This window comes from Arctopsyche grandis, chromosome 10 (assembly GCF_051622035.1).
Source record: "Arctopsyche grandis isolate Sample6627 chromosome 10, ASM5162203v2, whole genome shotgun sequence".
In the NCBI taxonomy this organism is placed as follows: domain Eukaryota; kingdom Metazoa; phylum Arthropoda; class Insecta; order Trichoptera; family Hydropsychidae; genus Arctopsyche; species Arctopsyche grandis.
In genome coordinates, this window is record NC_135364.1 from 15948832 (window position 1) to 15976506 (window position 27675).

Genomic DNA, 27675 nt, shown 5'->3' on the forward strand with positions numbered 1-27675 from the left:
ATTGAGCAGACTATCATTGCGTGTGCCAAATAGAATTACTAGATGTAATGAGCTCCTTTACATACCTAATACTTTTTCTAATTATGGAAGAAGCTCATTCATCTGGCGTGCAAGCTCCACCGTCAACACACTAATTTTAACAATTTCTATGTTTGACTTATTTAATATTAATGCTATACAAGCTAGAGTGATTATTGCAAATTTGTTTTTCGATGATTAATTTTATTGAAAATTTACGATTGTGATTATGAATTTTTATTTTGATATATTTATTTTGTCTTTTTGTTTTTTGTTATATATTATATTATTTTTATTATTTCATAATTTTTATCATATTATTATTCTTATTATTTTGATATTTTTATTATACTGTTATTTCTATTTTTTTTCTTTTTGTTTTCTTTAACTATCTTACTCTATTATCATTTTTGTTTCTTATTTTAAATGTTTGAGCTTTTCTTTTTTTACCTATATGTGAAAATTATTAATGGTTTACTTAACATAATTATGTTTTTTTACTATCAATCTATGTAACTTAATAAACTGTAAATTTTCCAAATAAATAAATAACAGATGGTATAACATTAAACTAAGAAAAAATACATGGCCGGCCAAACTTTACCAAACTTACAGACACAAAATAAATATGCCACAGACAAATTTTTATCTCAATAAAATAAAAGTTTACTTTTAAAGCTTGGCAATAATCGTTCAATTTAAATTCAGTTTATCCTAGAGTTTCATTGCAGATTTGCAGTTGTTAAAAAGTCAATTTTATTTTCACAAGACCTTTCCAAACTTGCTATGGACAATTCGCCAACACTGTTCATTTATTCAATCTCACCAAATATCTTTTCTCCATAATACGTTCCAATGAAATAAAAAAAGAAGATTCGGTCAAACACTTCCGATTTCCAACTGAATGTATTACTCGATTATAACGCAAAACTCACAAGCGATATCAATTTTCAGAACTGGTAAATAATAGACTTCAAGATTAAAAGTTGATGTGTTGTTAATTTTGAACACAAATGTGTTGAAAATTATTGTGGTTATTTTTGGAAACACGCTTACTTGCTAGCTTTCAACTACATATATGGTATTTTTTTCTTAATCACACATGATTAATCCACTTTCATGACAGTGTCACAAATATCTATATACACAAATGCATATAAACTAAAATAATACTCACTTTGATGCATACTTATATATTTTTAATATAAATCTTATTTGATATGTGAATATACATACAATTTTATTTCTAAACGTATTTAAAACAAAACGGTATCACAATGTTGTGACAAATTTCAAGCTATCTTTTGAATACTGTTGTACTAAAATAGTTAACATTTACTATTTATTGCTATTATTTTACATTAACTCTATTAAATATTGTACATTTGCATTCGATTAATATTATGGTAAACAACACACGCAAACATTGTATAATACATAATGTCATGTGCAAAATGAATACAAAATTCCATATCTAAAAATTGATTAAATCCATTTCAGACGTATTGTTACTGAGATTCTTTCCATTTTTTATTTCGAGACCTGGTTTATTCATTACTGAATTCTGATCGGCGGCACAACTTCGGTCGACAGATTTTTGGGCCGTTTCAGCACAATTCCTAGGAGAATTTTTCCTCTGTGGCGGTAGTGGAGGTTGCATCGAATCATTGTCAAATATAACTTTGTCATACACCACTTCACTTTCACTCTTATAAGTAACACAATTTTTAGCAGATCTTTGAGGTAACAAAGGCGAGTTCTTTTTTCTTGGGGGAGGACTCGGTGCGCTCCTGCTATAAAATACGCTAAAGTGAGGATCCGAATTAGATAAATTCGAACTGCTGGGATTGAGTCTTTGAAATACTTGAACAGAAGTTTTACTTCTTTCTACACCCAAATAGGTCGGCAAGGAATTCTCCAAGAATGAGGTATCTCTAACAGCACTCTTATTTACGGCGTCTAATACATTTGCAGATGATTTACTCCTATGTACATTGGTGAAGAAACTTTTATCATTGATATGACTCACAAAACTTGATTTGCTCGCCAGTTTCGTTTTTATGTTCTTCGGTTCGTTCGGTTTCCATGCCATCGATCCAGCATTGCGGGGTACCATTAATAATGGATCCTAAAATCGTTTAAGAATTATTGATTTAATAACTAATAACTTCAATTAAAAAAATACAATTAATAATTCAGATATGTATACCTTTCCTGTCCGTAAATATATCTTAGATTGCAATGAAAACAATTGTGAACGCAAATACTCGTAAGAGGCGGACTGAAGTTTTGATATCCATGTTGTTACCAAATTTTCTGACATACATGAAAATACATGTTTCTTTTCCGGCTCATCTCTGTAATGAGGACATTTACTTTATTTATAATCGATGAATAAGCAAAACATAAATACATTATGATACAAAAAACCATGATAGTCAAAGGTTATATTTAAAAGTTCAAGCAAGTGAGTGATTTTAATCTGTGAATTAATCCACAAATAAAAATGAAAATATTTTACTGTAATGATAATGAATGAATAATTTTAAAATATAAATTATAATGTATGAGGAAATGTCATTCGACTAACTTAAACAATATCGAAAAAGCAAAAGGAATCTCTTGTCCAGTTTCTGGAAATATTGATGCATTTTCGAGGATGAACACGCCTGCCGCTTGCTTTTCAGATATAACTCCAACGTCATTAATGCGAAAATAAAATAGCAAGTTGTCGATGAGTTTAAACCATCGCTCTTTATACACTGTAATTCAAAACATGAAATTGCACATATTATATTACACTCTAAAAACTTTCATTGGACCTATTCAAATAGCAACAATACGCATAACATCAGCAATAGATTGTTGTATAATACAGTAAAGTATGGATTAAAAATAGTAACATTGATTGATACTTGGAAAGATGAGATAATGACAACGCGAGATAAATTTAGACAAATGATTAATACCTGATTGTTGATATTGATTATTTACATTGACTTTTTTGTAGTTTAACCTTCCTTCAACTACTGCTCTTTCTTCGCTCATTCGAGCGAGTTGTCTTTCATTGTATTTCATTTGGAAATTTTAATTACGAGTATGTCAGTTAAGTGTCCATGACAGTTCTCACTTGTTGCTCGTAACAAAAGCGAAAGTACGGCCATTGTCACGTTCCACACACTACCTCGATAAAACGAAATACAGACAATTAAGACATATCAAATCTACATATTCCAAATATCATATTGTGCTTTTCAGGATTGCATGAGTGGTATTAATTATAATACAAATTATGGTTAAACTCCAAAATTTTTTTGAAATATTGATTGATTTTTCCACCACTAAAAATAATACTACAGTCCATCCGCTGTAGGAAGACACTTAGGTAAAACTTACTTGCTATCCCTTACATCCCATCTCGACCAATAGCATTTCGCGCGTACAATGTACTATCTGCACGAAATGCTATTGGTCGAGAGGCGGTGTAAGAGACAGCATATATGTATTTTTTTCCTACAGCAGACCAACTATAATCTACATCCAAAAAAGTGACCCCAAATTCCATAATTAACATCGAGCAATTCTAAAGAACACCGTTTTCAGTACAAGAACATAATAAAACTATTGTCTATTTTTTAACGTGGAAATTAAATGTGGGAAGAATCTCATTTCCATTCCACAAACTCAATAAAAAAGCGATTACAATATCCAAGTGATAAAAAAGCATTTTAACAGACATTTCATAGACAAAATGTACCTGTAAGTTAAAGATTCATGCATTCACCTTTTCCTACGAAAGCCACTGGAGATAGGCACTTGACTTAAGGGTAAGTGAAGTTTTCTAATAATTCAAGGTTATACAACCTACTAAGTTTCGTAACGTCCTTATTTGCGTACCAACCTTTAGTCATCTCTTAAGTTATTTTTCTTACCAGAATAATAGGTGAAAAGTCAAATTATAAAAATATACTATTCAAAGCGATCTTCCTAATCCCAGCATAAGGAAAACAATAATATGGTAAAAATTCATATTGAAATAAAAATATATAATAAAAATGATATATCGAGTCAATTTATTAGAGAACAAACAATAACCAATAAGTCTCCATTTAACACTAAAAAATTTATAAAAGAACTACTACTGCAAATGTTATACAAATCATAAGTTTGTGAGAAAATACATGTTTTTGAAAATTTTAATTTAAATATCATATAAAATTCATTAAGTAATTATTAGTATGAGATCATTTGTAATAGAAGGATATATAGTCAATTGATTCTGATTGATCAATTAAAAGTTATTTACTTATGGTGCTTCATTAAAAATAGTGATCAATTAACAGTTTATTACTTTACGGTTGTAAATGTACTACGGAAAATGGTGGAAGTAAAAAATTTGCATGTCTCAAATGTAGATCCATAAATAACATACAAATATAATATACAATAAAAAAAAACAACAAGAAAAACAAATCATAAAGACTTTTAAAAAATATGAGAATTTTAGATATACACAAAAGCTTTGAGGTGTAACAGTATAATGCATGGGGCAAGCATGTATAAACAAAATGTATCTAATACACAAAACTTATAAAAAAAAGAGGTATGTTTATTAAGAACTATTTTTAATAAAAAAAATAAAAGCACAAAACCAAAAAGTTAGAATATTGAAAGACATATCAGTTTAAAAACTCAAATACATTTAATACAGTATAATAAAAAAAAATGCAAATGAACCAACCAAAAAATTTCGATAACCGACAATAAAATTGCAAGAATTCTTTCAGTAACAACAAAAATAAAATATGTTCAAGCATCACAAAAGAGGATTAATTTCCAATTAGATAAAAGACGAAAAAAATCATCAGCGACAAGACAAATCAATATTTGACTATTTTATTTAAAATTCAAATAACAGTCTTAGTTAGATCCATCCTCAAAGATGGTTCGCGTTAAATAAGTTTCGTGTAACGCTAAAAGTTCAAAATTTATTTTTGAATAAAATATAAAAATTTAGGTTTCTTACGAAGCATAAATATTAAATAAAAATATATTCATGACGCATTATATAAATAAAACTAATACACAAATGTACAGTCTATATCTAAGCAATCACGAATTTTTTTAAAAACAAATGTTAATGAATCCTATCGGTCATTAAGTCTTCTCATTTGTACTATTATAGATATCAATCATCGATCAAACTAGTAAAAATTTACATAACAATCCAAAAAATAACAAACTAAATTTTGCTATTTTAATTTTTTTTTGTTTTAAGAAATCACAGATGTCGTGTATGAATGATTTATAATTTACGCAATATATTTACAAATGCGATTATTTGAAGTTGGCAGTATTTCATTATCAAGTCCATTACCTTAACTATACGACCACAAAATCTACGTTATTATAACTTACATTTGTATACAGTACCTCATCTTTAAAAGTTTATTCTTAATATTTCCTATTCGATGCATACATATATGCAAAACTAATGTTTCTCTATCCACAAAAGGAACAAAATGATAAACAATCAAAAGGAATTAAATACACATAAAAATTTCAGGTGGAGGGCAGTGCAGTCACCGATGCAGGTATAATTGAATTATTACGAGCCCAATTACACTATGCTGAATATGAGTGCAGTTTTATACATACTCAACGTGCAAACATGTTATAAAACTATGTTCTTTGGACTTTATTTATGGAATTAAACAAAACGGAGTCGACAATCGATCAAACCAGAAAGAAAACCTCGAAACTAACTCTCAATTACAAATCCATTATTTGGCATGAATTTAAAAAGTCCACGTTTAACCAAATTGGTGTTTTAAATGTATATTACAATATAATGAACGTATTTAACTATAAGTCTTGGTGACATTGTTTCAATATTCAGTCAAAACACAAAGTTTCTATTGTATAATACAAAGAGATTTATGTCGATATTATTACATGATTTATACCCATTTCATTTCAATCATCCTAATATTTATTCACATGTGGGAATGACGTAAATTCCATGATCTAAAGGAATCACGAATATAATTAGAGTGACGTCATATAGGTGGATGATGATCCCATTCAGATTGTCCTATCCAAGCGGGAGTTCCTTGGCTATTTCCACTCCAGTCCCAATCTTTCCCTTTCGGTCGGAACTTCTTCTGGTGACGGTGCAACGAATCAACTTGCCATCCACCCCACTGCTCGCGATGAAAAAACTTCTTTTTAAAGTGATGCGTATGTGGCGGCTTCTCTTGCCGTTGATATTTGAGTGGCGTCTGTGGGGCAGGAGACTGAGAAGTGACAGCTGGCGTTGGTGGAATTGGTGGACTAACTGTAAGTGAACCGCTTGGACTTGGCGTACGCACCGGTGTAGGCAGTTCTAGAGGTGGTTCAATCGGAGGACTTTCTAGCGTAGGCGACGATTTGATAGTCGTCGGACTTTTTAACGTCCTGGTGGATTTCGATGGACTTATACAAGTCAACTGATCAGGTAACAGTTTCTGAGGAACGATTGCGATATTAGGTAAAGGCGGATCACCATGCCCAATGCCCGAGTCCGGCGACGTATTACAACTAGCACCCTCATCAGTCGATCTGCGTCGCTTGTCATCCATAGCGGTAGAAGCAAACGAAACAATTTGATCGAATCGAAAAGCGATTCGATCTTGCCATTTGCTCTCTTCAACTTCTTCACCAACTTCCATATCTGCAGAAAAAATATATAAATACATGATTCTCAATGAATATATTGATTACTGCAATCGATATATATTTCATAATGAAAATTTTAATTAAGAACCACCACCAATTAACTAATAAAAGTGCTTTAAAAGCTACAGAATAATGCGTGCTTTTTACAAACTAGAACTTTTGTATCTTTGTACTGAAAAAAAGTACATCTATCATATATAAAATAAAATAAAAAAAGAAAACAGAACAAAAAAAACTAAATTTCAAATATGATCAGAGATAGACGTCGTACATACATATAACGTTATATAATAACACTCATTTGGCAAATTTAATTAAATTGTAATTGTTAATCCTATGAACTTACCATTGGAATTGATCTAAAGTTGTATTGTGTAAGCCAATTAGCCAAAAAAATAGTGAATTTGTTGTACTTTCAGACAGGCAGGAGCTGACAGGTTCCTAAAGACACCAAGTGTCAGATAAAATAAAATAAATCAACCTGTTTCTACATACCTGCGCTGATGCCTCGACAAAACTGATCTACATTATTGTCCCTAATTTATATTGTATAATATAATATACGCATACACATTGCAACAGAAAATATAATAGTCGTAATTTCCATATATGTAAATATATAAGTTTTTTCCAAAAATTTTAAAACAATAATATAATTAACACTAATAAATAAAAAATGTGCTATAATATAAAAAGACAACAATGTTGCACAGTATAGTCAAAACACAGCAATTAATGTATGCAACAGGCAAAATTAAAGAAAAAGATAATAACCAAAAAAAAAAAAAGTTAAAGTCATCGAGCAGGATTTCTTTCATATTTTTTTTAAATATTTCTCAAATATAATAATTTCTTTTAAATACTCGAATACAACGAGTGTCACAAATGTAATTATAGAAAACCTGTTAAATGAATATAACCATATTTTACTAATATGTATATTATTAGCTTATAGCTGTGCAACACAATCATTCTCCATCATTGTGGTCACATTTAAAAACATGTAATTTGATAGAAGAAACACATTATACTGAAACATAATTAAAATCTACCATTTAAAACAATAAATGCAATATGCAAAAGTAGAACATTGATGTATTGCAAAATAAAATAAATTAATAGTGTAAATATTGTATATATTTCCGTAAAACAATAATAAATGATATATGTATGTAGATAATATAACGCCACTGCAAGTTCAAAGTAGACGTAAAATCGAGAATTTTACAACTACCTTATTATCATTCGTCTAATATATTTTTATATAAAAAATTATTTTGACGATAACCAAAGATAAAAAAAATACAACTATTAGTCAATTCCAATTAAAATTTTGAAGTAAAATTAAAATAAATTAATAAATTGTTTATGTATGTATTAAGAAAATAAAGAAAAAATAATGTGCTCATGTAAAAGGTGATATGTGTATAGCCACATCTATAGACCAAAAGTAGATGTGAGCGATGTGTTTGATTCTAATAAGAGAAAGAGTATGATGATAAATGTATAAATAAAATAGAAATTAATTTTATATTTCATAGATTTAATTAAACGTATTCGTAACAATACATGTACAACACAATCTCAATCGATTTTTTTTCATAACAAATATAAAAATTCAATTACAAATAACACTACTTTCAAAAAATTCAATTAAGATTTTGCTGTACAATAATAACACAATAAATATAATCGAGATCACAAACACTGAATCCAATTATTTTTAAATAAATCTAATAACAATAAAATATGGGCTCATATTTATATGAAAAATATCACAATTTGATTAGTTAAACAAAATAGATTCAGGTTGTATTTATTGAATTATCATTCTAATTCACGAGAAGTACCACAATTGTTTAAGATGAACGTGTATGTGTGTGCATTTGTATGTTTACATGGTTGTGTGCACACACAAACACACAACATGTAAATATATATAAATATAGAATATGTAACAATTAACATGCAAAACTATTTAAATATTCTACAAGCAAATTCACAAAACTAAATCTTATGAAAATAATATATAAAAAAATATATATATAGAAATATAATTATAATATGTAACTGTGAACTAATAAATTGATGCCACATATAATTTAGAAATACATAAAAAAAAAAACAGCCAAAATATGTATGTATGATTCAAGAACTACCTTCATCAGGTCTCAATGCTCGCTCTCGTTCAGGCACTTCGTCAACGAGCGGTGTCGAAGTGTTTGAATGCGGTTCAGGACTTGGCATTGGCAATGGAAATGATGCTGATACGGTAAAGTCTAAGTGTGGTTTTTTAGCAGGTTTTAAAGTTTTCTGAATAACTGGAGAAAGTCTTTTGAGTCCGGTCACATCATTATACTGACATAGAACGGGTGATTTTTCACAAACTTCAGTTTTAATAACGGATGTCGGCTGCGAAGAGACAGACTCCTCTACTGTCGGAAATTGAGTGCGATCCTCTTCCTTCACTTTCCAATACTCGGATGCTAATATTCGAGCTTGTAAACTAGCGGCTAATCCTTCTAGAGGCGGCGCTGCGTCGGGTGGCGGTTTAGTCTCATTGAAATACAACTCGTGAAATGGCTTGATCTCAGCGCGCGGTAAAGGTACATATTGCGAGTGTCCCTGATGCGAAGAGTAGTTGCTTTTCGATGATTGATAGACAACCGTCGTACACGACGGCACAAATGGTTCAGACAAAAGTGATGTGCGATTATGAGGTGAATTGACAGGATAGGAATTACTAGACACAGTATTATTGCTCACAGTGTTCGTATGAGAATGTGGAGATTTTGACGGAACACTACTCGGAAACGAATCTGAAGCATCTGTACTATTCGGACGGGATATCGGACTGTACGCCTGTCTGATCGAATCATGATTCACATCTATTCTGACGTTGACCCTTTCCGGTCTCGGTGGAATATTGGCATTCATCATATTACTGGGTGTTACAAGTTTACTCATATTCACAGCAGCATTGATAATACTCTGATTAGATATTTCTAAAGTCCTCTCTATCTCACCATTCACTAAATCACCGATAGTTCGCGTGGCGACTATTGTACTAGGATGGTGGTGTGATAGTTTTTCCTGTGATAAATGCCGTCTCAATGCTAGTTTCGCCGGAGATACTTGGGTATAGTCAGGCTGTATACCACCTCGGGTATTAGGAGATGCTTCTCTCGTTTGATTTGACAATTCAGACTGCGATCTATACATCTCTGATAATTTATCACCTTGCCGTATAACGTCTCCACGATAAACGTCAGGTCTACCATCAAAAGGTCGCATACAAGGATCTGAATGGTGGAAACGTTCAGACGTTGAATGTTTATATTCTTGTATTGCAGGTTTTACGTCTATCGGCGATGTTTGCGAGTGATTCTGACCATGAAGATGAGTCGATGAATAGTTTGTAGTTGATGATAGATGGTTATTGTATATCATCTGATTTGAGGGATAATTCTGATTTTGCTGATGTGTGTAAGAATTTGAGGAGAATGTGTGAGTTCCCGCCTGTGCAGCTTTCCTCTGTTCTTGATCTTCATTCAAAACTGAAGTAATAATACTTTTGAGGCGATCTTCAAAGTTAATAACTTTCGGTGATTCCTGGACTTTATTTACAACATTTAGAGGTTTTTGTACTTTAACAGACAATTGCTTTTGTGGGTGAGATGATAATGGTGGAGCTCGAACATGATTTCTTCCAACAGACAACATATTATGTCTCGGCATCTTGTAATCACTTAACTTTTCAGAATCCCTTACATGACCATTCATATGTGAATGACCGTGTTTAATATTAGTAAGATTTAATTTGCCGGCTTCGATTTGCCTTCCAGTTTCTAATATCTTTTGGGCTAATATTTCAGGATTCTGTTCCTCTATTTTACCAACATCTGGCACATCGGGCCACTCTTGAGAGCGTGAACGATTTTCCCGAGTCTTTCTAGATATTTTGGTAACTGCATGAGGCTTAACAGTTGCAACTGGGACTGAAATAGGGGGCTGCGGTGCCATTTTCTTCTCTTCTACAGACTTTTCTAGCATATTATTTTCATTTTCTAATCTACTAACATGAGCATGAAGCCGTTTTTGGTACGCCAAAGTAGCAGATACCTCTTTTAATATAAATTCGTGCGCTAAAGCTGGAGATACTTCTATATTAGGTTGAATTTGACCCAGCATTGTATATTTATCTGTTATTTCTTTCGTTCTCTGTTTAACTAAAACACTCTGCTCATTTTCAATATTCACCACCTAAAAATTTACATAAATTAATAATTGAAAAAAATGCAATAAACATATAACACCATAATGCAAAATAAACACATGAAAAAGAAATTACCTGAGCTTGAAGCCTGCTGACTTGAGCTTGCAATTCTTTGTGTCTACCAACAATTTCTTTAGCCTTTGAAAGTAAATCAACCGTATTCGTGGCGTTAATGTCAAGTTCAGACATTCTTGCTTTGAGTAACACAACACTGTCATCAATTAATACTTTAACTTGTTTTTCTAGTTGTGCAGCTCGAGATATTAAACGTCTTTTACGCTCCTATTAATACGAAAAAATATATGTTAATAAATTTATAGAAAATATAAAAAAAAATACATTTAATAGGAACTCAAATTCACCTTTTCTTTATTTATTTGAGCACTAATAGTCGCTTTGTAACTTGGATCTTTCATCGTTTCAATAAACTGTAAGAACTGATCTTTATACATATCAAGAAGAATTTGGAGAGCATAAGGCGTATCTTTGGGTGCTTTTGGAATATCCAGTTCATGGTGTGTAGCTGACGGCTCCTCAAATGAAGATAAAGCTGAAAGCTGTTGATCGACACAACCTGGTGGTGGTGGAAGACGTTCACTTCCTTCGACTTCTACTCTAGTACTTTCGAGTGTATGACTATGTAATAATTCTAATCCCGATATATTCAAAGGCCTTCGCGCCTTCCGTACACGACCACGCTGCCTTCGTCCATTCTCGTTATTGCGAGTTACAACACTATCCTTAGTGGCTTTGTGTCGTATTTTCTTAGTAACAGCCCTCTTACTTCTCCCAATAGGTTCTACAACAATCATATTACATAATTTCTAATATTCAAATGAAACTAGAAAAAAGTTATTGTACTTACCACTATCATTATTAGAAGCCCATGGAGCTCCCCAAGTCCGTACTTCAACCAAAGGTTCATCAGTCTCACTATCATCTGAGCTGGTTTCTTTAGAACTCTGTCTCGAAAGTTGAGGCTTTGCCCTTTCAACAGGACTAGTCTCGGTTCTAGTTTTACCACCATCAGAACTATTGTCACGTGATGTAACTGATGATCTTTGGACGGCTCTTTTTCGTCTTTCTCTACCAACGGTCGAATTTTGCCGACGAGCAGCAGCATTTAATTTACCATTTACAGCTACCCTTCTTGCCCTACTTCGAGCCGGAGGTGAGTTTTCCCGATCTTCACTTCCAACAGAATTTCCATTAACAGCGGTCTAAAATACGCAAATTAATAAATTTATTTGTTCATCTATTACCATAAACATTTCAAGAATTTAGAGGTTTTCACTGACAAAAACCTTGTAAGAAGAATCTGCATGCAATAATAATTCCTATGTAATTTAAAATGATATAAATAAAGAAACATAAAAACAATAAATTAAAATACACTTTCCTTAAAAAACAATTTAGCCAGAAATTCAACTAAATAAATACCTTTTTATTTTCCTTGACTTTAGGGTTTTTCAGTCTTTGGAAATATCTCTCCAATTTCGTACGATCTATTATATGTAAGTAATATGACACAGGTTTTCCTGTCCATGAAACAGATCCTCTTAGAGGAGACATTTCGCTGACATGCATAATGGTCCCAATGTCACTAAGATTTCTATCAGTTATTCTAAAATTTAAAGGACAGAAACTTTTCGATGATACAATTCTAGCACCATCTTTTAAGTCTGCAAATCTCTCCTTCAGTTGATGGTCTACATTCGGACCGAATGCAAAGTTGTTAACGAACACAATTGTAGCAGAATTTATTTTCTCCCTATGCTCATCCATAAGAAAATCACCCTTGATCAACTTATACTCCCCGAACTTTTTACCATACCACTTCATCCATGTCCGAAATTGAGCATCCATACACTAAAATGAACACAAAAACATTTAATCGAGTTTTAAAAAAATATTAAGCAACGAATGAAATATCAAAATACCTCCGCATATTTGCTAGGAACTTCGGCTCTCTCAACTCCGAGACAAATACGACAAGGTGTAGCAGCAGCCATTTGCAATACCACTTGACCAACTCCTGAACCAAGATCGACAAACACGTCTTCCTCTGTTATTTCAATCTGATCGATCATCTGACAAATTAATTCATAAGAAGTTTCCCCGTAGACCTGTAAATATTAAAAATGTCGTTGACGATGCGTATGACGATCAACTTCCACCAATACAAGACTCGACGTTAAAAAAATTAACTACCTCGGGTGAAAAGGGCTCATACTGATTTAATTTGTCAGGATCAGACACGGCCTGGTTGTACGTCTGTTGTAGGACATGCTTCAGCAAACCTCTTGACGGATATTTATTAAGTCTCTGCGCTGGAAGAGAAGTTCCCTTTTCCTAAAATAAAAACATACACTTTAAAAAAAAACAATACAATTAAAAACGCACTCCTGGATACGAAATTGCCGTCTGAAAACAACATCATATACACACGTATATACATTTATATGCACGTGTACGATTGTAAAAGGGGTGAAACGGTAGGGGGTGTGTCTACATCGATTGCGAGGGGGTGGTGGTGGCACGTGGCGCGGCAAATTCTGGTCGATACAGACCGACAACCACCCCCTTCTACAGTCGCCCACGTTTGTATATTTATTTAGTATCTCTCGTGTTATGGTTCGCCAAAAATTCTGCGATTTGAGAATTAAAGTCTTCAAAATAAAATATCACATGCATAATAATAATTATGAATAATTTATTATAGACAAAAAATTTAAATCTTAACATAGATATTAAATGATAAATATAAATTATGGTGAATGAAAGTGGGTAAATAAAATGCCTTGTAAATACTTAGGCATCTCGATATAACTTCGCAGTCAAGTCATCCGAAGTCAACATTTGCAGACCCCAGCTGTCTATAAATTCAATTATATCCTTAGCCCATATATACCAAGCTTCAGGGCTGTGGAGTCAAAATCATTACTTTTTGGCTGGAGTCGAAGTTGTTAAAAAACGAGCGCCTCCGATTTCGCGTAGAAATCGTATTTGTTTTGCTAAATAATGTATGTACATACATATATGAATATTGAATAACTATCATAAAGAGTTCGAGTGTGCAACGAAAGCGATTTACCAATACCCAACGTATACATACATATGCACATCTAATATATAATTTCGAAAGAGACTTTGTAAGTTTGTATCTTTGGTTGGGAACTTCGTAAACAAAACAGTTTCTATGGCGACAATTCAATTGGTTGAATATTATATATTTTTCGATTCAAATAAATTTAATAAAAAAACAAATGAATATTTACTATTAGATTCGCCATGCTTACGCTGTTTATATTACAAATACTGAGCGAAGTCGGGTAAAACAACTAGTATGTATATTTGATCACAATTTGCAAAACCGTTTAATACACATTCCACGATTAGCGTCGAAAGGAAAAAGCAGTGACCCAAAAGAAAGCATATAAATTTGTCCGAGCAAATTTCAAAATCAATAATTCACAACTAGAATCTCAACAACAAAAAAATATTAAAAACATACACATACATATGTAGGTTAAATCTCAGAATACACAGATCGCAACCACAACGGTAAAAACGACCATCGCTAGAGCGCATCGGTGGAACCCAACCTTTACAATCTTGCGATCTATCAAACTAGGTATAAAACTCACACAAACGACAAACGAGACCCAACAGAATGATAAGAAACACACGCACAATATACAATACTCGGCATTTCAGTTACACAGCTTCGGGCTAGCGGACGCCGCGACCGCCTATAAAAATAATTAGAATACTTGAGTGTGGATGATGATGGAGGGGTCAACGTCCCAACGAGATGAGTGACCTTCTTGAGCGGCTCGTGAACACCTGAGCCGTGTGCGCGACCTTCACGCGCGGCTGCCCAAACTCGCAACGCACACATGTATTATTACATTATTTATTATATACCCAATTGAGTATACTACATATATCATACTACAATATGCATGTCGTACTGGTTGACGATATGCGGTTCGACAATTTAATATCCCTCCCCCGTTACATGACTGGTGGTGGAATAACTCCAAGCGAGCGTGAAGAATGCACCCACATTTCAAATTATTTTATGTGGTACATTGTTGTATGTATTTATGTACTAAATTACACTGGAGCATTATGAATGAGAAAACGTTTTCAACACGATGCGTGGACTAGTTCAAACAATACGCGTATAGGATAATTGATACTACGCACATACACATACATATAGTTAAACTAAAAATTGTAATCGAATCTTCTATGTAATTTTATTTTAAGCAAAGCCAGTCGTATAGTCAGTCAGAGAGTATAGATTGGGTGACTTAATTTGAAGTTGTGCAAAATGAAGGTGAGATAAAGTTAACAGTTAGTAAATTGCTGTGTAAATACTAATGTGTCAATCAACCTTCAACGATCACACTGACGAAGGTGTCGACAGACATTAGCGTGAGTAAATTGAAACATGTGTATATATATGTGTGTGTATGTAGAGGTCGTCGCGATAGGGTGACATTGCAGCCTAGACAGGCCTGCTCCTAAATAAACTCAAATCACCAACCGATTGCTGATCACATTAAGGCCGAAAACACACTGAGTGGGACATACTATCCAGCAGTTCACGGCCACAGCACAGCACAACAGCTCATGTAAACGACAACTTATATTCATACTATAGACTACTATGTAGCTGTATTACCCGGCTTCGCTCGGTAATTGTAATATAAACCGCTTAAACATGAATAATCTAATAGTAAACATTTTATAAAAAATATATTAAAAAAAATTAAAATAAGAATTTAAAAAAAATGTTTTTTTTATTTTTTTCCCTACTAGGGCTTTGCCCTCGGCGTTTTCTGAGCCTTTTGCCGTCTGTGGCTTCACCCTCGGCGCCCCCTGAGCCTTTGCCTTCTATGGCTTCGCCCTCGGCGCCCCCTGAGCCTTTTGCCGTCTATGGCTTCGCCCTCGGCGCCCACTGAGCCTTTGCCTTCTAGGGCTTCGCCCTCGGCGTCCCCCTAAGTCTTTTCCTTTTAGGGCTTCGCCCTCGGCACCCCCTAAGTCTTTGCCTTTTAGGGCTTCACCCTCGGCGCCCCCCTAAGCCTTTGCCCTTTAAAAAATAAATCGAATCGAAAAAAAAATCAAACGTGTTGTTCCCACCCAACCAACCAGTAATACATACAAAGTCTCTTTCCAAATTATATATTATGGTGCGTACGCACCATGCCAACGAACGGCCCACAGGCCAACTTTTAAATCCAGTAGCGTACAAAATATCGAAATAAAAATTAAATTTAAAAATTGAAATTAAATATCAAAATTAAAACTATTATTATTATATTAAAATTGAATTCAAGTATCAAAATAAAATTATAATCATTATATTAAAATTAAAATTAAATATTGAAAGTTAAAACAGAACATGCACAATTTAAATAAATTTTCGAGATTGACCTAAAATTAGATCATCAACAATCACATACAGGTAATCCTCGACTTTCGTTTGTCAAAGATGTTTTGACTTACGAAGATACGCTAAGATCGAAAAAAAATCAAAGAATTATTATTTTTACTTCCCCGTAATGCGCAGTTACTGAGAATATATCATGTATAATGTATGGGTGATCCAACGATTTTTGCTAACCCTGGGTGTTGTCGGTCACATCAAACGGATTTTTTTATTCTTCAATTGTTTCTCTCGTCGAAATAAATCAAGTAATTAAATCATTTCAGAGGTAAAATTTATCGGATAATGTGTGATTATTAATTTTATTTCGACGAAAGAAAAAAAACCCTTTGACAAATCACCGACATCCGACACCGCGTTTTTTTATGAATTGTTTTTTTTTTATCGATCATCCACGTGGAAATACATTAACATCTCGTGACGACTTTAACAATATTTTTTTTCGCTCGTAATCAGAGAAATTATAATATTTCTCTGGTTTTAAATGCGGTATCGTCGTAATTCAAAACATTGTTGTAATTCAAAACATCAACGATGATCTAATTTTAGCTCAATCTCGTGCTTTAGCTTGATTTTGATATTTAATTTCAATTTTAAAATTTAATTTTTATTTCGATATTTTGTACGCTACTGCTGGTTAAAAAGTTGGCCCAAAATCGTCGTTGGTTTGGTCCGTAAGCACCATTATGCTGCGTACGGACCAAACCAACGACGATTTTGGTTCAACGATTTAACCATCAGGATAAAACCAGTAGCGTACAAAATATCGAAATAAAAATTAAATTTAAAAATTGAAATTAAATATCAAAATTAAAAATATTATTATTATATTAAAATTAAATTCAAATATCAAAATAAAATTATAATCAATATATTAAAATTAAAATAAAATATTGAAAGTTAAAACAGAACATGCCCAATTTAAATAACTTTTCGAGATTGGCCTAAAATTAGATCATCAACAATCACATACAGATAATCCTCGACTTTTGTTTGTCGAAGATGTTTTGACTTACGTAGATACGCACTAAGATCGAAAAAAAAAATCAAAGAATTATTATTTTTACTTCCCCGTAATGCGCAGCTACTGAACATATATCATGTGTTAGTATGGGTGACCGAGTGATGGTTTCAACCCGAGAGGTTGTCGGTTTTATCAAAGGAAATTTTTTTGTCTTCAATTGTTTCTCTCGTCGAAATAAATCAATTAATTAAATCATTTCAGAGGTAAATTTTATCGGATAATGTCTTCAATTGTTTCTCTCGTCGAAATAAATCAAATAATGAAATCCATCTCAGAGGTAAAATTTATCGGATAATGCGTGATTATTAATTTTATTTCGACGAAAGAAAAAAAAACCCTTTGACAAATCACCGACATTTTTTTTGTTAAATATTTCATCGACGGCGAAACACATTGGTGTATCGTGACGACTTATAAGAAACAATAACAAGGTTTTTTTCGCTCGTAATTATAATATTTCTCTAGTTGTAATGCATAATATAAGCATTTTCTATCAAAATGTACGAGGCCTTAAATCTAAACTGGATGAATTAGGTTCTAACTCGGCTATTCAATGTGCTGACATCCTGGTACTAACGGAAACCTGGCTTGACGACTCTGTGCATGATTCTTTTTAATTTACATTAATGACATCTCAAAAATAATTAAGTATTCAGACTATCTTTTATTCGCCGATGACCTTAAGCTTTTTATGACAGTTAAGTCTCATAGTGACGCAGCCCTTCTCCAATTGGACTTAGATGCGCTGTCAAGTTGGTCTGTCGATAATAAATTATTTTTTAGCATTCAAAAATGCTGTGTTCTCAATGTGACAAGATCTTCAAATCGCTTGATTTATCCATATCGCCTAAGTGGTGTTGAATTAAAGTTTGTAGATGAATATTGTGATTTGGGGGTCTTGTTCTCGAATAATTTTCAATTTAAACGACACATAGACACTATTTGTTTGCGTGCAACAAAAATGCTGGGATTCTTACTAAGAGTTAGCAAACCTTTCCAGAGTACGTTGGTGCTTAAAATTCTTTATGAATCTTTAGTACGTAGTATTCTAGAATTTTCTTCTATTATATGGAATCCTACCCATATAACTCATTCATTGAAGATTGAGAGAATCCAAAAACGGTTTCTCAGATATCTTTATTTGAAACAGTATGGTTATTATCCTTGGCTATATCCTAGTGCATTCCTATTAGGGGCGTTAGGTTTCAACTCATTGGAGTCTCGTCGGAATATGTTACTGGGAAGACACTTTTTTAAGCTGTTGAATGGGATAATACACAATCCTCAGGTTCTAAAGGAATTTAGGTTTAATGCACCTTGTAAATTCAGGGACTTGAGAAATCGTGATTTGTTTGTTCCTCCTGTGGCTCGCACAAATATGTTGTCAACGGCTCCTATATCTAGAGCGATATATCTGCTTAACAGGATTTCTGGTGAAATTGACCTCTTCAATATAAAATATACTAATCTGGTTGAGTGGTTGTTGAGGAATGCCAGTGGTTGATTTTGCCTATTATAAATATTAATGATTGTTATTACTTTATCTATGTTTTTTCTTTTTTTTTATGATTTTATGATTTTAATGATGTTGTGTTACTATTGTTATTATTATAAGTTATTATTACTGTTATCATGTTATTATTACTGAATGACCGGCCACAGCGACGCGTTGGAGATCTCTGTAATGTCACTGTGGCTTATATGTTAAATAAATAAATAAAAAATAAAAAATAAATATCGTCGTAATTCAAAACATTGTTGTAATTCAAAACATCAACGATGATCTAATTTTAGCTCAATCTCGCTCGTTAGCTTAATTTTGATATTTAATTTCAATTTTTTTATTTAATTTTTATTTCGATATTTTGTACGCTACTGGTTTTAAAAGTTGGCCCAAAATCGTCGTTGGTTTGGTGCGTACGGACCATTAGAAGAAGAAGATACAGCACGGCACGTTCCAATTTGTTTTGGCTGAGGGCAAGGCAAAATCGGCTTACATTACCTTACATACATTACAGAGCGCAATGATACCGCGAAATATTGCATGCATATTTCGTATGGTCGAGTCAATATTGTCAAAATATTATGACGTTTCCGAAAATATTTATATGTATGCACATTCATTAGTACGCGTGCACTCGCCACTATGACGTCACGTCGTGTGTGAATATTTCCAGTGACCAAAAAAACCCGGTTACGGTGACATATACTGCTGTATAGTTTGAATAGATTTTGTCGGCTACCGCTATTACTTGCTGTCACCATGTTAGATATGAATCTTGCCTTATAAAACGTACCCAAGAATACTTTTCGTACTGCTAGTTACGTGCATTTTCCGGCACGTGCGTGCTTAATGCCTACAGAGGCCGTTATCAGCAAAGATCAGCGTTTGATCAATACTTTTCGCACAAAAATGGGTAACTATTGTTAATTTCTTAGAAAAACCATCCTTTTCATTACTTTTTGCTTTGAAAAATGATGGAGCGGTCTATTATTATTTGAAAAGCATCCGTCCAACGCCGATCTCTGGTTATGAGTAGGCATAACAGTATCAAGTCATCAATTTGATCAATGTTTGTGTTTGATTTAAACGTTTTCGCCTAGGACCCGGTTTGATACTTTTCTGAATGAATTGAATATAACCGTATCAGTTGGACTTGTCCCGCTTAAAAAAACTAAGCCTGCTAAAATCATCTATATATTATCACCACTGTCTGGTTATGAATTCAAATATGTATACATAATATATGATAACTACATATAAATAAGTAAATATGACAAATATAGACGTGACACTTGCTTTGTATACATATGTACAATTACGGAAATATCTTTAAGAAATGAACGTGGCTCAATATTGTTATTAAATAAAACATACATCATCGTGATATCAGCAATTATGATATCACGATCGTTTATGTCATATATTATAAATTTGCTTACAAAGCGATTCCTATTCAAAAATACAAGATTTTCAACCTACACCCGTGAATGAAATATGTACAACACCGTATCTCATATCGCAAGAAAAGTGTAACTCGCACCTTACACAATCGCAGAAATGCGCGAATCAATCAGTCGATTATAATCGAAGAGTTCCTATCTAGATAATATTAGCCCACGATTATTTTCATTACCTTTTACATAACACACATTACGTAACTAAAGTAAAAGACAAGGACAAATAAACTAAAAAAAGACACGCGATTACCCAACACTAACAATTCACACGTAAATACGCCAAACAATACAACAAGAGTTCCGAGTAAATCGGTACATACCTACGTACGAAAATATCGAATACGAGACCTATGCAAAGCGTAACCGGCACGTACGTATACGTATACGTTTGTATGAGGTATAAGAAATGGCAACACGGCTAGAAAGTGAATGAAGGTGGAGGGACTGAGGGTCGTCGCGGGGGAGTTGGGAGACGGAGTCGGGTGAGAGTTGGGGGGTTGTGTGAGAGTATTCTCGGCGACGGGAGAGTGTGGGGTCGTCGGGCGCCCTTCTAAAAATATGGGTTACCCCCGCCTCGGCCCAGAAATCAATAGCGGGCGCGCGCAACACTAGCGCCCCCGACCTCTTTACGGGCCAACACCACACCCCTGAGCGATCTGCAATCGTGACGACAAATCTGCAAGATACTCTTGCCGATCCATCTCGCATCGATGTGTTGGAAACACATTAGACTAAGCTATGAACGTCAATATTTACACCACCTACCACTACATACGAGCATTCAATTGGGGGAATCGATTTCATCGGCGGTTTTCAATCTAGTAAACATAAACAAACTAAAACTGTAGATTGCATCTAATATCTACAGATTCGTAGAAAATGTAGATTAGGGGCGCAGCCACACAAAATAGTACGCAGCACGTTTTTTTCTTTAGATAGTTTTGCACATCTATGCTATGGTGATTCAAGCCAAAAATCACCCCCTGGAGTGTTTTCGGTGATATTTTATCCTTGTATTTGTAATAGGTTAGATAGTGATCAAAAATTGTGATTCCCTTATTTTAAAAAAAATTCGAAATAATAAGGTCGTGCGAATTAACATAGATTCGGTGTGTCTGCGCCTTCGACATCATCCATTTACAGCCATTCACCATCCACTGCTAGATGAAGGCCTCTCCAACACGCTTTCACTCGTCTCTGTTTTGCGCAAATCTCATCCATCTCAGCTCACACACATTTTCCTCATTTCGTCTACCCGTCTTATTTTTACCCTTTTACATTCTCTTGAGTACCATTCTAGCACTTATTTTTTTCGTCCATTCTTCTAGCCACGTGACCCGCCCATTGTTATTTCAATCTCTTCACTACATCCACTACCCTTATGATACTTCTCACCCACGTATTCCGCTCCCTATATTTCCTCGTTATGCCAAGCATACAGCGTTCCATATTTATTTGAGTGCATTGGAATTTGTGTGGCATCTTTGCGTTTAATTTCCAAGTTTCGCGTTCATACGTCATCACTGGCAAAACATATTGATCGAAGATCTTTATTGAGACCTTCATAGGTCTCAAAAAAAAACAAACAGTAAAAAAATTGATACTACATATATTCTACATTTTAGGCAAATTAATCTGGAAAGTAGTAATTTAGTAATAACAGGCGAAATACATAAGAAAAGTATTTTTCTCAAACTTTTGCTAATAAACTAATTTTTTTCTCGTTGATACACGTGCTAACAAATTCAATTTAATTCTCGTTGAAAAAAAAACAGAATAATAAAACTGAATTCGTCTTTTCGAAACTAACAGATCCTAATTAAATTGAAGAAATTAAGAAAAAAAATTCGTGTATTTGAGGAATATAAGAATGATAAAAAACAAAAGTATATAATAAAACATATATTGTACACGTTTACGCATATCGCCTATGAGAGCATTTTCGATAAAATTGAGCGCAAATGTAAATAATCTTATACAGGACAAAAGTTTTCGGATTTTCTCCAAATTTTTTTATTACTTAAAATAGTGCACTAAATATTATATTAAACACATTAAATATCAAGAAAATCAAAACAATTTAAAAAGTAAAAATAAAATAATGAAATATTGTTTTAAAAAAAATACTATTTCCGGTTTACGAATTCTGACCAAAACCTTATCAACTCTAAGTTAGTACTTAAAAAATACAAATATAAATTTTCAGCTCGGTACGTTCAGGAGTGTGGACAGAATAGTGGCTACAACATTTTTAGAATAACAGAATAGTGGCCACAACAAAAGAGGAAAATATCTCACTTCCGGTTTATTAAATTTAGTGATATTTTTTTTTTATTTTCATCACATTGATACAAGAATTGTACTTGAATTTTTTCGTGAAGAGCACACATGTTTAATGGGTCGAAAAAAATAGTGGAAAAAAAATTGAACAAGAGTAAACTGCCACTTCCGATTGACGGATACTTACCAAATTTTATAAATAATTTGGTATTAAACTTAAACTTCCAGATATGAAATTTCAGTTCAATAAACCATAAGGTTTCTGAGAAAAACATAAAAAACCTCGATTCTCTAGAGAAAAAGTACTACTTCCGGTTTAGTAAAAAATATTATGTTATAAAATTTATAATTTCTATTACATGTGAAAAAATTTCGGTCCGATTCAGTTAGCAGTTTGGGAGTTAATTGAATTCAAAAACTTAATAAAAAAGAGGAAACCTATAAGGGGAGGTACCGTTTCCGGTCTACTTAAAATTTGAAAAAAATTTACATTTGTCGATAAGAATTTCAGTAAACAATACTAAGTTTCAGTTCGATAGGACTAACGGTGTTCAAAAAATCCCTAAAATACACACACACACACACGTATTCTAGATCATACCTTTTCCAAATATTTAATACTATAGTTTAATTATGTAATGTACTACATATTTTGTCATGCCTTTATTCTTTACTTTTTAATTTGTTTTCCTTATATTTATCTTTTTAATTTTTGTAAAAATCTATTATTGGACTCGGATGTTACATATATTATTTATTTACTTTTTGTTTTTTTTATACCTATCTCTGTACATCCTGTCTGTTGATTTTTCAATTAATAAAATAAAATAAAAATAAAAAATAAAATCATAAAAACGTAACCAGTGATCGATTCTGAGTTCGAATCAGTCAAAATCTCGGGTTAGAATTTTCGCATGATCACAAAACTTCATCTATTATTACTACATACAGATAAAGTAAAAATAACTACCGACACCTGTTACACCTGTTGTCCATTCAAATAATGATAGCTATTTACTATTTTCCAAATATACACTGACTAAATTTAGCTCAAAGGACATTATTTCAATGGACACCATAATATCGAATTATTAATGGATAGCAACCGTAACCATATACGTATGTATATGTATATGCATTGTATTATTTAAGCACACGTAGTAGTTATTCAGGCCGCTTTCAGGAATCTCGGATCATTCAATACTCGACCACTTTAATATAATATAATACAACATCGTCCATAAATATCCAATATTCAAATCGACATTCACCTACTGAATTAGCATTCGCAAACCGCAGCGGGGGAAGGGTTTGTTTTTAAACATTGCGTTGGGATGTTGTTGTGTAGTGGCGCGCACGGGAAACGTGACATGGCCAAATCAAGGCTGCAAAAGTCCTGAGGGAGACGGGGAGGGAAGGAGAGGTCAAATCCCGAGAGGGAAACGCAGATACAGCGTTGAGTATATGCATACATATATATATACCCACGCGGGTCGATAGTAGGACACGCGACCGGAGGGGACTCCCGCACATGTTATGTATATATATATATATATATACATGTATATAATACGATGCCGATAAATATACGTATCTGTTATCTAATTTTGAAAACAACACACTTTCCTAGGAGAGTGGAATAGAGATAGAGAGAGTCGGTGACGTAATGTTACAGGTCAGTGTGGACGGACGAAAACCACGTGGTCCATTGAATACATATTTGAAATAGCGCTCGATAAACAGTAGCAGGTAAAATAGACACAAATTAATCTCATCGTGAAAATAGATCAAATAACAAACAACACGTACTAGAAACGTCGTAATTTTATCTTATGGGAAACCTACGACATCGTAGTAACAGTTCTTGACCGATCGATCCTCGGTTAAATGTGTAAATTCTAATTAACTGGTGCCGACGATCAAGTTCAACACATAAAATTGAAGATTTTCATTCAACTGTAACATAAGGTTTTCTTTCTGCTTAGACAAGAAAATTTTTTGGGTATGATGAGGGCACAGACACACTGAATCGCACGGCACACCTTGCCTAGATAAACTCCAAATGTGATGGACGTATCCTCATGTTTTTGTTAATTCTTACGATCTTACTTACTTAACGTTAATTCTTAAGTTTCCCCTACATTTGTTCAAATATGGGAATCATCGCTATCGACCACTGTCTATGACCAAACCTATGTCAATAGAGGGAGACCGAAAACACTCCAGGGGGTGAGTTTTGGTCTGGATTGCCATAGCATAGATCAAGCGTGACAGCGTTTTTGTTATTTTTTTTTTTGATAATTCTTAAAACAACACCTTTTATCCTTATAAAACAAACTAAATAAAAGCTTTTAATTAATTAAAATGCAACATTAAATTAAAAATAAATATATATATATATATATATATATATATATATATATATATATATATATATATATATGTATATATAAAATTGTTTGCTGCGAAAAATGCCCAGATCCTAAAACGTGTTCCTCTACGACTATTTACACTACTCCATGTACGAATACTCTAATTTGAGCCATTCCCATGCCAAAAAAAATCACCCAAGCTGAGATCTAAAAAGAGACTCGGGCGAGCTCATTCTCGAAAACATGCAAAACAAAAAATAAAATAAAACCAATTCAAAAACGAGCGTACATAGATAGCTTCAAATAAACAAAACAGCCAGAATGGCGTGGCGATATAGACGAGTGCATTTAGGTCAAGCGCCGGTGTGGGGGCCGTAAGTCAAAAATAGCTCTGGGAGGCGGAAGGGAGAAGAGAAAAGAGGAGAGAAAGAGAAGGAGGGAGAGAGGGAGGAGGAAGCCAGAACACAAAAAGCGGCCACTGCCAGCACTGGGTTAACGGGAAGGCAAGCTCTGGCACTTGCACCTGCATTCTCAAACAATACACCTTAAAAGTAAGCGAGCAAGCAACACACAACTTTTAAAGCCGCGACATTCCGTCAATTGAAAGTGGGAGTGGAGGATATACACACACACACACCCACCCACCCACTCAACGGCAATTAAATCAAGTAAAGGTCTCCTCACCAACGCTACAATACTGTCGATGGCCCTGTTGAATCGGTCGCACAGCGCTTTCATGCTCTCGAACGAACGAGTGTCGTAATCGCTGAGTATGTTGTTCTCCATCGCGGCCTTCATCTCGGGCAAATCCTCGCAAACCCACCTGGTAAAGACAAAACGAAAATGATAAGAGACTCGCACAAAAAACAATACTATCATTGCATAATATTTTACGATTCATGAGCACAAAAACGATACATAGTAAACAAAATACAAAAAAATGACAACGCACAGGACCGGTTTTTCATTCATGAGATTTTAGTCAAAACAAACGATACAATAAATCTGCTTATGCACACAAAACAGACACACGAACACACACGCGAGAGCAATAAAACAAGCTTCCGCTCGTCGACTAGACTATTTGAGCTCTCCCGCTGTTTGAATTAAAACCATTCAAAATATAATTGTTGTTCCAGCCAGAATGGCATTTAGAAGAGAGGACAATGTTGCCAGGTAGAATAATCAAGCATAGAAGTACATAGATAGAGGTGAGGGGCAGGTATGAGCATATGTACCGTTGTGCGGGGGCGAGCGAATGGTGAGTCACGGCCAGATCTTGCTGCGGCTAACGAACTGTCGACCTCACCGCAACACTTTTGCTCAACGCCATTGTTTACGTGGACAAAATCGATTAATTACGATCTAAATTCATTCGTGAATTATTACGTTCAATGCTCAGGTGAAACACCCGTCTCAAACGATCCGGCAATATTAGCGATGGGATAATTTCGCAAGGTGCGAGGTCCGAACCACGCTCTCTCCGAAGTAAAACTTCAATTTAACCCAGAACCACTGCCAAGATCCGAGACAACGGAACCTTGGAATGAAATAGTCAAGATCATTGCCTGAATTCATTAATCTATATCTGCAATCAAATACATGACCTCGGTTGAAGTGTAAGATATTGATTGCGAAAGTAAAGTACGCATGTTTAAAACTAGGTGAAAAAAATCAATTAAAATCGAGCGGGTCTGAATACATAATACATTTCACCATAAAATAATATATAGACAGTGGAATCGGAAAGATATTATGTAAATTAGTGTTTCGCAATTGTTAATGGTCTCAACATTTTTGCAAGAAGTGCTGCAAAGTGCAGTTTGACTGTCATCGATGGAATATTTGTAAAACTGAGCGATGACGAAATCGATGTAATATCAGGACCGTCGACCTTCCTGGTTGAATCGAGTTAAGCAACAGCAATGTTGAGGCAGACGGCAATCAAATCTTTACTTTTGCTCAATGAATTGGGAAGAGGAACATCTACATATGACGGGGCTGCTACAGCGGCTTCCGCAGTGGAAGAACACAGTGTTTTCAACTCATATTTTATGTATAACCATTATGTGTAATTATGGTATTTGGTACTTATGTACAAAAGTTTGACACCATAGGTGTTAAACCTATAGTCGAAGTTAATATATAATGGATACATAAATATATAGAATTTTTTTGGGGATAATATTTTTGGCATGGCTGTAAAATAAATTACAAGAAAAATTAGAAAAAAAACGACATTTAATGTCAAATTAACATCTCTAAAATAGCTCGCACGACAGAATCGGCGTTTGCTCGGCAAATCAAACGTCAAACAAAAATAAAAATTGACGTTTCAATGAAAACATAACTAGTTACATTTTTACTGGGTAATCGTAATATTTTAGTAGCCAACGCTTATGTATTTAAGGGTTAGGTTAGTTAAATTAGGGTTGGCCCTATTCATTTAAATTTAGGTTGTTAGGGTCGGTATTTTTTTATCAAACTTTATTTTTGTTACTGGCAACGCATTTGACGTTTGATTTGCCGGGCGAAAACCGAATCTGTCGTGCGAGCTATTTTAGAGAGG

At 33.7% G+C, this 27675-nt stretch overlaps 2 protein-coding genes across 2 annotated transcripts in view; both read right to left on the reverse strand.

Annotated features, from left to right (window-relative positions):
• Positions 1-404: 404 nt before the first annotated feature.
• On the reverse strand, positions 405-3180 carry LOC143918176 (uncharacterized). Its single transcript, XM_077439926.1, has 4 exons — positions 2988-3180; positions 2609-2780; positions 2228-2375; positions 405-2146 (listed from the first exon to the last, which is right to left on the reverse strand). Exons 1-4 carry the CDS (start codon positions 3094-3096, stop codon positions 1493-1495), a joined length of 1083 nt encoding a protein of 360 aa, XP_077296052.1. The 5' UTR covers positions 3097-3180; the 3' UTR covers positions 405-1492.
• An 890-nt stretch (positions 3181-4070) lies between these two features.
• The window catches only part of gpp (DOT1 like histone lysine methyltransferase grappa), a 34761-nt gene continuing 11156 nt past the window's right edge, over positions 4071-27675 (reverse strand). The window contains exons 3-11 of the mRNA XM_077439917.1: positions 25791-25929; positions 13223-13363; positions 12952-13137; positions 12452-12880; positions 11877-12231; positions 11374-11810; positions 11087-11293; positions 8895-10998; positions 4071-6730 (exon numbers count right to left, since the gene is read on the reverse strand). Of these exons, the coding sequence (XP_077296043.1) occupies positions 6078-6730; positions 8895-10998; positions 11087-11293; positions 11374-11810; positions 11877-12231; positions 12452-12880; positions 12952-13137; positions 13223-13363; positions 25791-25929 (4651 nt within the window). The 3' untranslated portion in view covers positions 4071-6077. The remainder of the gene's footprint in view (positions 6731-8894; positions 10999-11086; positions 11294-11373; positions 11811-11876; positions 12232-12451; positions 12881-12951; positions 13138-13222; positions 13364-25790; positions 25930-27675) is intronic.